This window comes from Somniosus microcephalus, chromosome 4 (genome assembly GCF_052327205.1).
Source record: "Somniosus microcephalus isolate GS21.2 chromosome 4, FLI_Smic_1.0, whole genome shotgun sequence".
NCBI classification, from domain to species: Eukaryota; Metazoa; Chordata; class Chondrichthyes; order Squaliformes; family Somniosidae; genus Somniosus; species Somniosus microcephalus.
Window position 1 is genome coordinate 178,852,966 of NC_140990.1, and position 15,524 is coordinate 178,868,489.

General features: G+C 41.9%; 1 protein-coding gene across 1 annotated transcript; it reads right to left on the reverse strand.

The window, feature by feature from the left end:
• Positions 1–425: 425 nt before the first annotated feature.
• pttg1ipb (PTTG1 interacting protein b) lies at positions 426–15,054 on the reverse strand (the record flags this gene model as incomplete). The annotated part of the gene is made up of 6 exons (XM_085984193.1): positions 426–1,350; positions 2,388–2,434; positions 3,047–3,112; positions 5,269–5,374; positions 13,071–13,179; positions 14,986–15,054. Coding segments are annotated over 6 exons (444 nt in total), but the record flags the coding sequence as incomplete, so codon positions are not given.
• Between the last annotated feature and the right edge of the window lie 470 nt (positions 15,055–15,524).

The window sequence follows — 15,524 nt, forward strand, 5'->3', positions numbered from 1 at the left end:
TTATTTTGCTTCAGGTACATATATGCAAGACCAATTTCAGCAGGGCTCTACCCCATATCTTGTAAAATAGAAAGCTCCACTGAACGGTCCAATAATGTACTGTTACTGGAAATCTCAGCTATTCCTAGTTGCAGTGTTTTATACTAAAAAAACTCTTAAGCTTTGAGATGGGCCATTTTGTGTAGGACACTTCCTTGTGGCACCATGATGTTCCACTCCAGTGACATCATGAATGGGAACAGGTGTGTTAAGGCCAGCTCTCCCCATTCCCGTCACACTAATGGAACGAATATTCACTTTGTTTGCTGTGAATGATGCTTTTGTTAACTACGATTTCAGCTTGGGTAAGTGTTGGTGCAATATAGGCATCTCCTCTCAGCATGCCATGACGCATGTGGTTTCATTCCATTTAAAAATCCAGTTACTAGTGTTTTTTTCATTTTTTTATTTTCAGTACAGATCAGCAGTTAAAAAAATTCTCTTTGCAGCTTTCCCACACTCAATAAAGCAACGCGACAGTGGACTATGTCCTAATAATATGTTGGTCATTCTACAGAGTGCAATGAGATAGAAAACATCACAAACACGACCTCTTCAAGAGCACAAACAAAATTCGATTAAACAGAAAGGCACTAGTTTGGTTCCCAATTCTCGGCCCCATCTTCCTCTCATTCATACAGCCATTTGGAAATGCAGCACTTGCAACTTCGTGCACTCTTTGGTTTACAAGTGGCGGTATAAAGGGGCTTCTTTCAGACAGGTGATCATTGCTGGTCTGCGGAAACTGTTAATCAGGTGGATCCAAGACAAAAATGAAAATGTCTCGAATCCACCCTCATTGCGAGATGGAATAAAGAGGCAAGACACAATGGCACAGCTTGGCTCTGGAATTAGACATACATCCTGCCGGAAGGATTTGAATGAGTCTTTTATATTTTGAACTCTTTCTGGTTAAGAAAAATTGAATTAGGAAACGCAGAAACCCAGTAGTTTGGTCCATCTTCAACACTTGCTTCAACTGCTGGTACCAGTCTTGCCAGTGCAAATAATAGAAACTAGGAGATGCAGGATTAGAAATTTTTTTGCACAGAGTATCTGGTCCAGAACTTGACAAATTTTTAAAAAAGCACCCCTTCCCCAGAGAATAAAAACAAACTGCAAACTTGGATTGTTTGATTTCACTTCCTCTGGGGTTTTTGGAGGGAGAGGTTAGTACATACAATATATAAAAAGACTGAGCTATTGGAACACTATTCATTTGGAATCTTTTGGAAAAGAGCTGAGTTGTCTACATTTTATTGCATTAGTTGTTTTCAAATTTGGAGTACGAATTTGGTTCCTTGAAGAGACCTGAAATAAAAACAAAATCAAGGTTAAGATTCACAATTCTTACTTGCATTTTCAATAAGTCAACTGAAGTCCGATTTTACTTACAAGAAAAACAAGCATATGCAAACGGCTCCCCTGTTTGGTGCTTAGAGAGAATGATGGCAACCACAGGAAGTGCTTGTCAGACCCACCAGTTCCAGATTTTCTGCCCATTAATTGAAATGGTCATTAAATCAGAAGCCCATGATTTCCCGAGTAGTGCTCCTTACCCCTATTGGGGAATCAGCCCTATAAAGATAGGCCTTTTTCTTTTACATGGCTACCAATCCAGCAAGACTTTCAGTTGACAGGGTTGCATGCCACTAGAAACTTGGCTCCATCTACTTCTCTCTCTAGTAGGCATATGGGCTCCAACCTATATCCTCTTCGCCTCTCCTCAGCCATTTGGACCCACTTTTATATCCTTCCTGTCGGTATCTAGGCTCCCATGTGCTTCTCCGCCCCTTGAAGCCCATTTGGCATGTGTACAAGATATTAAAGTTAACTTCCCATTCACACCATCTTGCAGGTAAATATAAGAGACAAACTGTAGCATCACACACGCACTGCAGTTTTCCCGACCCAAACCACATTTTAGAAGCTTTAGGAGTTAGCAGTAGGGTGGAATGAACTCTACTTCAACAGTATAGACGAGATTTAAAACGCACAGTGGGGCTGGGATCCATTATACCATTAGAACTGGATATGAGGAAGCTAGATAAGTATGAGGGAGAAAGGAATAGAAGGATATGCTGATAGGGTTAGATGAAGTAGGGTGGGAGGAGGCTCGTGTGGAGCATAAACACCATGGCATACACCAGTTGGGCCGAATGGCCTGTTTCTGTGCTGTTAATTGGATGTCATTTTATTGATCTGCCTCACTAAGTATCACTAGCGTGACAGTGTTAGTGGCACAATTCATTCAGTGACATAGCATAACCAAGCACAGGCAGAGTCTGTTTCCTTCAACAACAACAAATTAAAGCAATGAAAAACAATTTGAAAATGTGGCTCCTCACCATATTTCTTCCTGATCTCATCATGTCTGACTTTCATTTCACTTTTCCTGCAAGACAAAAAAAAATGAAGTTTGAAACAATGCCAAGTGATTAGACTTCTCAGTGCAGTATAGCAGTAACGCGAGATTCCACAGCACTGAAGGGTAGGTACAGTTTTATTGTCGCTCACTGCTTTGCCAATCCTCTGCAGCCTACGTCCCAGACTAGCTTTGCCCACTCCAGCAATCCTGGGTAATAGAGCAGATACTACAAGAGATTTAGGGAGCCATTAGATTTTGCAACATATTAACATTGGCAATGCATTGATGACAAAGGTAGCAGCTAATCTCCCTCAGAGATCATAACTGGGTAGGGGAATCTGTAGTGCAGGCAGTGAACCCCAACTTAAAATCTTTAAGCTACTCTTTTGGCTAAGCAGGTCAGAAGACAAACCGCAACCCAGGACCACGGGGAGTGGGAAATTGACTATGATGTCTTCTCAAAATTGCTGAGAATGAATGGCTCTCTAATGCAGGACACAGTGCATGACGTCCATGGGATCATCTGGATCACAGGGAGAGGCTTACAAGATTGGAAAGATAACCAAAAACTCTGGCGCTGCAACTCAGTAGACAATTACCAGCCAGTTTTCCTTTTGATGCAGTTTTTCTTTTCCCTACCTTTCTTCTTGCCGCATTCTCCTCTGTTCTCTTTCTCTTTCCATTTTCTGATCCGTTACATCATGTCTAAACAAATCAAACAAATAAGACTTTTAAAAATAGATATGCCTCAATAAAAGTTCTGAAAACTCATTACTTATGCTCACGTTGAAAAGAACAAGTTAAAAATGTACGTATTTTTTGGCAACCTATTTCACTGGACCCATCACTTTTCACTATACTTTTTTTGGCACCTACTAATATGGCCTAAGATCATTTTTGTTCCAGTTCACAGAAGGAACCAGACATTCTCCACCAGAGACAAGATATACTGGATCTACCATTACAATGAGACAGTTTAGGTCACTGCTCTCGTAATGCCAGTAGATTGGGTCAGTATGGGCAATATGCTCCTCCACAGACATTCTAACTTTTGTGTTCCAATTGGCCCATAGAATGGCAGCTCGTGCAAAGTGGTACAGCTCTACAATTTGGTAGCCTTTTTCATTTCAAAGAATCAGTCATGCTGTTACCAGGTATCGCGCACATACTACACTGAATGCAACAGTCTCGCTCTCTCATCCCTTTTCCCCCTGAAAATAAAGTGTGTCTACCAGTTTTGCATGCTCACATTAGAGGATTCCTTCCAGTTCCTCATCCTCCATCCTAGATGGACAGCTCCTGCTAGTTTTAAACTTCCATTGAGTGTATCTTGGAAGGAATTCCAGTTCCTTACATAACTGCTTTTCCTCCACCCCCCACCGCACCGGCTTCCTCCCTCTTCTTATCCCAACCCCTCCTCCCCAAAAAATGCTAGAGTTCTTTGCTGCGTCAGTAGTCAGGTAATTTTACCTGGGAGCCCAAAACGTGGATGCATTTTGTATCAGTATTTATGGGGGAAGAAAAATATAGGAGAAGCGCAGCTTCAAACCTGCCTTAGGGCCTGTTCTGGAGCCACCCAACCCCGGTAAACCAAGCTACAGGCTAAGAATTCAAATTTCCAAGTCTGGAGCAGGGCTCGGCGGCTTCAGAGCAGGCTGAAGTAAAGTCACCCTACAGCCCAAGTTTTGCAGTGGGGCTACTCCAGAAGTCATAGGCTAATTTTCTGTATTTGGAGCAGCCTAAGGAGGAGGAAAATCCAAAGGCCTTACATAGAATTTACAGCACAGAAACAGGCCATTTGGCCCAACGAGTCTATGCTGGTACCCCACACGAGTTTCCTCCTACCTTACTTCATCGCACCCTATCAACATGTCCTTCTAGTCCTTACTCCCTCATGTGTTTGTCTAGCTGACCCTTAAATACATCTATGCTGTTCGCCTCAACCACTGCATGTGGCAGCGAGTTCCAGTCTCATTACTCTTGGAGTAAAGAAGTTTCTCCTGAATTCCTTATTGTATTTATTGGTGACTCTCTTATATTTATGGCCTCCAGTTTTGGACAAGTGGAAACATCTTCGCTACGTCTACCCCATCAAGACCTTTCAGCCTTTGCTTTTCTGGAGAAAAGAGCCCTAGCCTGTTCAGTCTTTTTTTACCTTGAGCTGAACACTAAAATTAAAGTTTAAAAAAAAAGAGTATCTGTTGAGTATAATTTTCTTTTATAAAAAAGGGTAACTACTCTGAACAAAAAGCATTCTCCCACACTTGCCTTCCTCTCAGTGAAACATTATGGAATGTGAATTGAATACTGTAATCTCCAATGGCACACAGAAGGTGCAGCAAGAGGCCAAGACGCTACAATGAAAGCACAGACAAACACCTCATCTTTCAATTAGGCACTTTACAGCCTTCTGGACTCAACATAGAGTTCAACAATTTCAGATCATAACCTCGGCCCCTAATATATATATATTTTTTTCCACACTCTTTCTTCTCCCCCACATGGCAGCCGTCTTTCATTCTGCCAGCACATCTAGAGCCATCCTTTGTTTCTTAACCTGTCCCATTACCATCTCCTTTTGCCTTGAATATCTCAATGTCTCTTAACCTCTTCCACCTAACCTAGCACAGACCTTCCCTTTTGTTGTTTCATCCCCCCCCACCTTTCCCAGCTCCTACACTTGCTTAAAAATCTGTTCCATTTCCTGCTTTTTTCCAGTTCTGACAAAAGGTCATCGACCTGAAACGTTAACTCTGTTTCTCTCTTCACAGATGCTGCCTGACCTGCTGAGTATCTCCAGCATTTTCTGTTTTTATCACAGACGAACACACTTGGTTTTAGATAGAAGACCGAACACTTACTGCTTGCTCTTTCGGCTCCTGCAGCAGCAATAGCAGCAGATACACAATGACAAGATTAGAATTCCTCCAACCACTGACATGGCAATGATCAAAGCTTCAAAGTTCACTGCAAAAGAAAATAAAAGGAGTGTTCAGCTGACTTTTAACATTCATTTCAAGTACATTTGAAATGTATATGGTATTCAACCCTTAAACCCCATTCTAGAAAATTGGAAGAGAGCAGCATACAAACCCAATAGGGTAGATTCTACACCCCACCCCGCCCCCGAGTTCTCACCCAATACAATACAAATCGCTTTATTGGCATGATAAGGTACATCTTATGTTGCCAAAGCATCAAAATACATTTATGGTTGAACACAAACGCGGTTCCATTCATACAGTGTATAAACAGGTATATCCCCGAGTTTATAGATATACATTCACCTTGTTTATATATACTCTTGTCTTAGTTTACTGGTTGTCCCTCTGTTCATGGCAAGCTGTAACATAGTGTGCCACCAGTGTTACACCCACCACCATGCATCGAAAAATCACAGGCGGGTTACTGATGAAAGGAGCAGTACTTCCCCCATGGGCACGGGCTCAGAAAATCTATCTTTATATGTCAATTCAAAACATCTACCAAGGCATGCTGGCAGCAGGCAAAAACAAACACGGCAATGTCCTGATCAGGAAATTCAGTGCAATTAACCAGGAAGTGAAGAAAAAATAGCAGGCTTGAGTGAGTACTTTCAGGGATTATGATGAATTCATGAAAGGTTACCTTCACGTACAAGAATTTTAGTAGGTTGGAGACAGTGGGTTATCGCACTGCTTGGTCCCAAGTCAAATCCAGCCGACACTGATGGAATAAAGCTTCTCCTCCGCCAGCAGCTATGTTGAAATCTCTGGTTTGGATATTTGCATTTTCATAGGTCATATTCTTACTTTCCCTGGAAACTCCCCTCACCCAACATCCCTTTCTGAAGAGGTTGATTTATGCTGGGGCATGATTCCAATGGCCCCCCTCCAGTAGTTTCTTTTAATTCACTTGACTGATCAACCATGATTCCACTGAGCCAGTTTTCTTTGGCAGTTCTCAAATTTTGTTTAAGGCAGTCTCCGATTCGAGGAGTTTGTGTTTTAGCTGGTTGCACGGAGCTCTGTCAAGTTGATGCATCCCCAAACCATTTAAGTGCTTGTCCTTTTTTCCTTTGATTCTCCCGCTGGTTCAGTAGCTCCACAGGTTAACTGATTGCAAGTGGTTTTATATGCCTCAACTAGATTAGCAGCAAATCCCTTGTATCAAAACTTAACTTAAACATTACTTGTGTTTGCATTTTCAGCTTCCATTGTATCAAACAATTATGTATATCTGGAGCTGTGAAAATGACACTGAACTAATTGGGAAAATTGGCAATGTCTATTCCCAACCTCAATGCTAAGTAACAAACCAAGTTAAAACAGAATCTTAATAGAATATGAATGACAAGTGCATGAAGTCTGGCTGCTGAGACAACAGTGCATTGCTTATTTGAAGTGTGCACAGAGCCCAGTAAACCCCATGCTACATGAAGCAATCTAAATGTTTCAATCAAGTATTAATCCAGCAATCCAGGGTGGCAGTTGTTTTAGGGCTAATGTGATTCAAGTCAATCAGAAATGTTAACCTTTTTTCTACATTCATTCGTATTCTGAGGTTGAACAAATATGCAAGAATATTAGAATATATCTCTCGTAGCTACAGTCTTATACTTTGAATGTACTTCAATCTCCCCAGACAAAAATTACTGCCTTGGCCCCTCTATTCTCTATAACACCATGCAGCAGCTTCTTTGTTGTGAACATTTAATTTCCCCATCAAATCAACTCAATCTTTTTGCTAATGTTTCCTTTTAAAGCACTGAGATAGTAGCAAGACACAACATATACATAGCAAGGTGCAGGAAGCTTGTGTGACCAATAGAATCCCCTGCATAATACTCAAGTCATGTTTATGTTTAGTGCCATTAGATCAGATCAAGGGGGAAGTTACATCCTGCGTTTATATTGCTAGAAGTGGCTCATAAAAGTGTGAGCCTATAATTCTGCCATCACGACATGGGAGCCGATTTCAGCAATGTAAATGTGGACAGCCAGTGCACAGATGTAGTTTCTTGGGGTCTGAACTACAGAAGGACCAAATGTAAAAGTGACTCTGAAAAGAAATTGTCCCAGACCACATAACAGGTTTGCATGATGGGTTATTCTGTACATGTTGGACCAGCTTTAAAGAACAAGGAAGAACATTTGCGATACGCAGTCTCACTTTATTTATCTAGCAGCATCATCTTCATTCCTTGAATGAGGAGAATTTTTTTTCACCCAAAGGGTGGTGGGGGGTCTGGAACTCTCTGCCAGAAATGAGGAGAATTTTTTTTCACCCAGAGGGTGGTGGGGGTCTGGAACTCACTGCCAGAAAGGGTGCTAGAGGCAGAAACCCTCATCACATTTAAAAAGTACTTGGATATGCACCTGAAGTGCTGTAAACTACAGGGCTACGGACCAAGAGCTGGAAAGTGGGATTAGGCTGGATAGCTCTTTTTCAGCCAGCACAGACACGATGGGCCGAATGGCCTCCTTCTGCGCCATAAACTTCTATGACTCTATGATAACGACTTCTGCAGTCCATGTACCTACACAACCAGTCTACCTGTTCATTCTAGTCTGAAAGTTGTATGGTTTTCATTACACTTCATGTAAGTTTAACTCTCCCACTCCACTGACCTCTTGATTTTTGTCGCATAGTTGTGGGGAGGCACTGACTAAGTGCCTTCTACCTGAGGATAGGGGGTTGGGGAGGAGAAGAAAGAGGTGAAAAGAGAACAAGAATTACCCAAGGCGATCTGGTTCCATGTGTGGGCCAAGGAGGCCAAGAAACAAAGATACCATTTCCACCTCACCCACCCTCTGCAGATTTACACTAAATCTCAATTAGACTTGAACCAGTTATGTTCACTCAATTACTGTGAATTTAACATGACCAGAAATCTAAAAATGGAAAGTGATTTTTTTTCTTCTTATACTCCATCTCCCTCAGCAATCTCCAAAACCATTCCACTAATAGACAGTTCTGGCGAAAGGTCATCGATCTGAAACGTTAACTATTTCTCTCTCCACAGATGCTGCCTGTTTCCAGCATTTTCTGAATTTACACCACTAATAGACATACTAGGTATATTCGCCCATCTCTAATTGAAATGACATCAACATTTAAAATCTAGGCCGACACTCCAGTGCAGTACTGAGGGCGTGTCATCTGTTGGATGAGACATTAAACCAAGGCCCCGTCTGCCCTCTCAGGTGGATGTAAAAGATCCCGTGGCACTATTTTGAAGAGGAGCAGGGGAGTTCTTCCCGGTATAAAAACAAACGTGGAGAGAGAAACAGAGTTAACGTTTCAGGTTGATGACCCTTCGTCAATACTGGAAAAAGTTAGAGATGTAACAGAGATTTTTAAGTAAGTGTAGGGGCAGGGAAAGGGGGGGGGGGGGGGGAGGGGACAAAAGAACAAAAGGAAAGGTCTGTGATCGGGTGGAAGACAGGAGATTAAAAGACAAAAGGGATGGGATGTTACAAGGCAAAAGGACAAGTAATGGGACAAGTTAAGAAACAAAAGATGACTCTAGATGAAGTGTAAATGGCAATGGCAGAATCATCAACAGCTGCCATGTGAGCAGCAATGGTTTTCACTTCCTCAGAAAGAACAGGCTTAGTGCGACTGCCCTGCTGAATTTCACTTCCCCATAACCTCATATGAAAATAAATCACAACAGAGTGAAACTAACTTGCAGGTCACAATATTCATTCTAAAAATCATAATTGACTTTAAAAAAATTATAACTGTGCCAAAAACAAAGAGTTCTGCTTTTCAATCTAGATAAACGTACCTTGTGTGAAACGTAGCTCTTTGCCACACTGTTGAGCATTTCTGCAATTAGGATAACTCAGGGCAAAGGCACCACATCTGTTCTACATCTCTAACTTTTTCCAGTTCTGACGAAGGGTCACAGACCTGAAACGTTAACTCTCTTTCTCTCTCCACAGATGCTGCCTGACCGGTTGAGTATTTCCAGCATTTTCTGTTTTTATTTCAGATTTCCAGCATCCGCAGTATTTTGTTTTTGTATTAGAGATCTTCCCAGTGTCCTGGCCAATATTTATCCCTCAACCAACACCTAAAAATAGGTTATCTGGTCAATGTCACATTGCGGTTTGTGGGAGCTTGCTGTGCGCAAATTGACTGCCACATTTCCTACATTACAACAGTGACTACACTTCAATAAAGCACTTAATTGGCTGTAAAACGCTTTGTGACATCTTGAGGTTGTGAAAGGCGCCATATAAATGCAAGTCTTTCTTTCTTTTACAACTTTGCAACCAGCTTGGCATCTATGACGATTGCAACAGCATAACTCTGATAAGCTATTGGTTATGGTTAACTAGTAGTCTGTATGAAACAATCCCTATGCCCACACTGCTATTATGCCATAAAAATCAACATATTGCCAAGAACTACAAAGCTATTTACCCAAAGGCAAGTGCTAAAAATGCTTACATTGAATTGTGCAGTGAACCCTCATGTGAAATTACTTTTTCTATTAGAAATAACTACTCCATCAAGCCAGTGCCAAAGGCCCCAAAAAACAATATCTTCTGTCTGAATAGAATTTAAGGGCCCATTGGTGCCACTTCAAGTGCTTTACCAAGTGTTTTTTGACAAGATGGAATTGTGTCCCTGCTTCATAAGGTCTTGCTGATAGAGTAAAGTTGTAAACATAGGGAAGAATACTATACAGTTCATGCAAATAGTGTTCCCTGTGAATTCCTCTGGAAAACTAGAATTATTCTCTGATCTAACACAAATTATTGAAGACATAGCAGAAATGGTGCAGGTTAGATACATGATTGCTAAGAGTACTGAAAGATTACGACTTTCAGTGGGCTTAATACACTGTATCTGGTTGGCGATTCATAATAAATCCATCCTGTGGTGGGTCTCTGCACTAAATATTATGAACACCCTGTTCTTTGTATGTGCTCATTTCAAATCAACGTATGTTAACTTGTCTCCCTCTTTCTGGCTATGGGATCAACTGCTCTCAGGCCTCTGCTGCCTTCCCTTTTACCCGTCGTTAGATGAGAGGGCGGCCCAGACCAATTCACCCTCCCTGTGCAGAAAGCATCTCATTTCCACTTTTAGTGCTTCTCTCTCTCCACAAAAAATTGGCTGAGACTGGGAACTCTGCCTGGACAAACGAGAGATTTCAACCTAATTCTTGAAAAAAGCCAACGCCACTCAAGATTATTAAAGTGTCGGAAGAAGTCGAAATAGATCAGCAGGGAAGTTCCATGATGAATCCACTACAGAGGTTGATGATAAAAAACCAGAGCAGCTACTCAACACTGATTATATAATGCTGGAGGGAAGAGGGGCCCTTAAAGTGACAATGTTTCCCATGACATTCTCTGCTGTGCCACACTACTAACACTTGGCAGCAACGGTTTTCATTTCCTCAGAAAGAACGAACAAGTTCTTCGTCCGAGTGCCCTGCTGAATTTCACTTCCCCGTAATCTCACGAGAAAATAAATCACAAGAGTGAAACTAACTTGCAGATCATAATACAAAAGCAAAATACTGCAGATGCTGGAAATCTGAAATAAAAACAGAAAATGCTGGAAATACTCAGCAGGTCAGGCAGCATCTGCGGAGAGAGAAACAGAGTTAACGTTTCAGGTCGATGGCCCTTCGTCAGAACTGGAAAAAACTGGGTTTCTCTCTCCACAGAGGCTGCCTGACTTGCTGAGTAGTTCTAGCATTTTCTGTTTTTATTGCAGATCATAATATTCATTCTAAAAATAACTGACTTTAAAAAAAATTGTAATTGTGCCAGAGTTCTGCTTTTCAATCTAGATAAACGTACCTTTTGTGAAACTGTTAAGCAATTCTGCATTAGGATAACTCTGGGCAAAGGCACTACATCTGTTCTACAGCGATAATAAAACAGGTTTTGTTTTTGTGTTTCTCCCCCTCCCCACCACTTAAATCTCTCTCCAAAAGGGGAAACTTCTTAATCTAGAGGTAGCAACTCATTATGACAAGTGGTTCAGCAGGCAGCAGTAGCGGAAAATCTTCAGCATATCACCTTGAGTAACGTCTTCATGAGGACGGGCAGCTTTAACACAGATAGTGGAGAGATAGAGCTGGGTGTCATCAGCCTATGGGTGGAAGCTGACCTCGTGACTTCGGATGAGGTTGCCATGGGGCAAAGGGGGCCAAGGACAGATCCTTGGGGGAACTACAGATGTAACATTACGGGGGTCAAAAGAGAAACTATTGGTGGAAATACTCTGGCTACAATTGGATAGGTAAGAGTGGAGGGCAGTCCCACGGAATTGGATATTGGAGGAGAGTCGCTGGAGGAGGATGGTGTTGGTTGACTGTGTCAAAGGTTGCAATGAGGTTGAGGAGCACCACAATATTGGAGGATGTCATTTAAGACTTTGGCCTTTTCAGTGCTGTGACAAGAGCAGAAATCTGATTGGAGAGATTCAAATAAGGAGTTGTGGGAAAGATGGGCAAACTTTGAAGAAAGGAAGTTAGAGATCGGGCAGTAGTTTACAAGGATAAGAGTGGTTGAGGATGAGTTTTTTTTTGAGGAAGAGGGTGATAATGGCAGTTTTGAAAGGGAGGGAAACAGCATCGAGGAGAGGGAACCATTTACAATGTCAGCTAGCATTGTGGAGAGCAAGGTAAGTTGTTTAGTCAGCAGTTTAGTAGGAATAAGATCAAGGGAGCAGGAGGTGTGCCTCATGAAAGAAATTAGAGAAGGCTGCGGAATCTGGGCTAGGGCAAGTGGGAGAAGCAGCAGAGGCAGCTGAACGAATGGACTTAATCTTAATGACAAAGAAGTTCACGAGCTCCTCGCACTGGTTGTTGGAAGGGAGGTTAGGTGGGCCAGGAGAGAAAGGTTTAACGAGATGTTTGGGAATAGAGGAAAACAAGATGGACGTTACGGTTGATCTACAGGACCTGGAGTAGTGAACGGTTCTGGTAGATGAGAATGAGACCCGATCGCGCTTGATGTAAATCTAGCCAGATCAGGCGACGGCCAGCTAAACCAGTTGTGCCCTCAAGATACGCTCAAGTTTGCATCCTTTGGATTTGAGGGAGCAAAGATGGAGACCATATTGGGGAAATAACCAGCATGGGAGAGAGCAATAGTTTTTTCCCCCTCAGGAGAGGGACACAAAGTTGAGAGGCAGTGGTTGAACAAATCCACAGCTTCTCGGGGCAAATACAGGGCCAAAGGCTCGGCAGTTTTCAGATTCAATTGCAAGTGAGTTGTGGGGGCGGGGGGAGAAATAGATTTTCTTCCCCAGAGGCAGGTGCAAAAGGAAGTGGGCCAGGGGATGTGGGTGGTGAGAGACACAAGAAAGTGATTGGAGATGAACTTGTCTATGATTGAGATCCTGGGAGTAAAGAGGCACCGTCGAGGGGCTGCCTATGAAGGAGGAGGAGAACTCATATGGAGGAAGGGGTTTGAGGAGGACAGGAAGATAGTGAAATCAGAGGAGAGAGGGCAAGGTGAGTTGGAATGGAGATTTGAATCAACGAGGACCTGCTCGGTGCAGAGGCTAAGGCAGGAATGGGCAGGGGATATCGCATGAGAAAGAGATATTAGCATCTCAATAGGAGCTATATTCAAGAAATATTGAAGAAAGAATTATTTCACAAGATTGAAAAGTAAACAAAATAAATAAATTCTAGGCCACTTACCCCAGCAGACACCCCATCGTGCATCAGACAGTGGACACAGAGACTTGGGCGGGAGGATTGTTCTCACTGGGTAGTCAACACATTTCTTGTTGGCATTACACCACAGGCACTGCAACATAAAATCAACTAGTTAAAACACACACAAACACAGCAGCACGCGCTGATTTGACAGGTATATGTCAGTGAACTGGGGGAACGTGTCTTTGCACATTTCAGTAACTGGCTTAGTGCGAACCCATCAAGACTTGGCAGTTCTCTGCTTCTGAACTGAAAAGCTTGTTCACTGTTCAAAGCCAATAAAAGAGCTGTAGTGTACAAGCTTTGAGAGTTAAAATCCGGTTCATTGTGCTTCTGATGCCATGCTTTCTGTATAAAATACAGAAGCTGTTGCTACTTTGAGTTTCTGGTGGACTCACTGAAGTTTCATTTTGTCTTGTTCTAGGGAAACAGCCTAGACAATCTAAGTCATTCATTAAGTTGATACATAATTTAGCTGAGAGAGAGGGGTCAGGTTTGTTTCATTCAGCAGTCATGGTGGATATTTTACAGTCCATTAAAACAGAGATATCTTACAGTTCCACACTTGGAAGTACTGTAAACAGTTCTGGTCTCCATATTACAAAACAGGAATTAGAGGCACTGGAAAAGATGCAAAAAGATTTATAAGGATGATCCCAGAACTGAGAGGTTGCAACTATCAGGAAAAACTGAACAGGCTCTTTTCTCTAGAAAACAGAAGGCTGAGGTGACCTTAGAGGTATTTAAAATTATGAAGGGGTTTGATAGGGTAGACATAGAGAAGATGTTTCCAGTTGTAGGGAAGTCCAAAACTAAGGCCTGTAAATATAAGGTAGTCACTAATAAATCCAATAAATAATTCAGGGGAAACTTCTTTACCCAGAGAGTGGTGAGAATGTGGAATTTGCTAACTCAGGGAGTGGTTGAGATGAATAGCATAGATGCATTTAAGGGGCAGCTAAATAAGTGGGAGGCAGAAAGAAATAGACAGATATATTGATGGGGTTAGATTAAGTAAAGGGTGGGAGGAGGCTCGCGTGGAGCATAAACACTGGCATAGACAGGTTGAGCCAAATGGCCTTGTTCCATGCTATAAATTCTATGTAATACACACACAGAGCAGCAGTGTGGTACATTGTGTGCACACACATTGCTGATACAGTACCATGTGAACACATGCCAGGATAGTTTTGAAATGTTCAGGTTTCTCAACGGAAACACCAATATTGATAATGTTACAAAATCTGAACCGCCTGCCTTCTAGACATGAAAGGACCTTACTAGTTTTAACTTGTCTGGCTTTACAAATGGTGGGAGAAACTCTAGATCATCAATTCAATAAATTGGAACGGCAACACAACTAAAAAACATCTTTGTGATTTAACCGCTCACAGTCTCTGCTATGCCCAGCCTTTAAATACAGCAGAGATTAGCCAAATTGTTAATTTAAAATTACTAAGAGGAGTTGCGAAATTTCTTGAGAGGGCGATTGGAACATGGAAAGATTTGCCACCGAGATTTATCGAGTCAGAGACCCTTGCATCTTTTATGGGAATTTTGGATAAATATTTGAAGCAGAGGAAGATACAAGGTATGAGGGTAGCGAGCAGGGCAGTGTGATCAGTTTTGAATTGCTTCACACAGACACAATGGGCAAAATAGTCCCCATCTGTAAAGTTCTGTGGATCAATGGTAATTCTTTTGCACATTACATAGAATTACTTCAGTCTGTGCCAGTGTTTATGCTCCACACAAGCCTCCTCCCATCTTACTTCAACTCAGCCTATTAACATACCCTTCAATTCCTTCCCCTCTCATGTTGCATCAACTATGCTTAATATCACACCCATCAGTAAAAGTGGGCTATGGAATGCAACAATTGAACTATGTTACTCACCGAAACATTCCTCAGACATGCCTCACAATTTGTGTTACCGAGAGCAGTGCAACCTGAAAGAGGGATACATATTTAATCTTTTTAAAAAAAATTGAGAATGGAGCAAATGCTTCATCTGCAAAGGATTAAACTAATGATACACACCATTCCACCAACCCCCACCCTGCCGCCCCCCACGGACATGTCTTTTCCTCTTAGTCTATCTCCGTTCAGCTCTCTACTACCTATGTATGCAATATCTTTCTTTCACATCTGGTTCCTCAGAATCCATGTTAAAGCTGGCCGAACATCAACATCCATCCATTCTTTAACAATTATCCCATTATCTGTAGTATCTTATGATACATTAGATGACACATTGCACCCATATGACTAAACAACAGTGAGATTAGATTACATTAGTTTAGGATGTCTGTTTCAAAGCAGATAATGCAGATTGAGTTTTGCCAGCTGGTAACTTGAACAACAGAAAACTGGACAACAAAAGTTGTTTTTTTCCAACGATGAAAATATTCTATGGCTGCACCACTGGATTTATC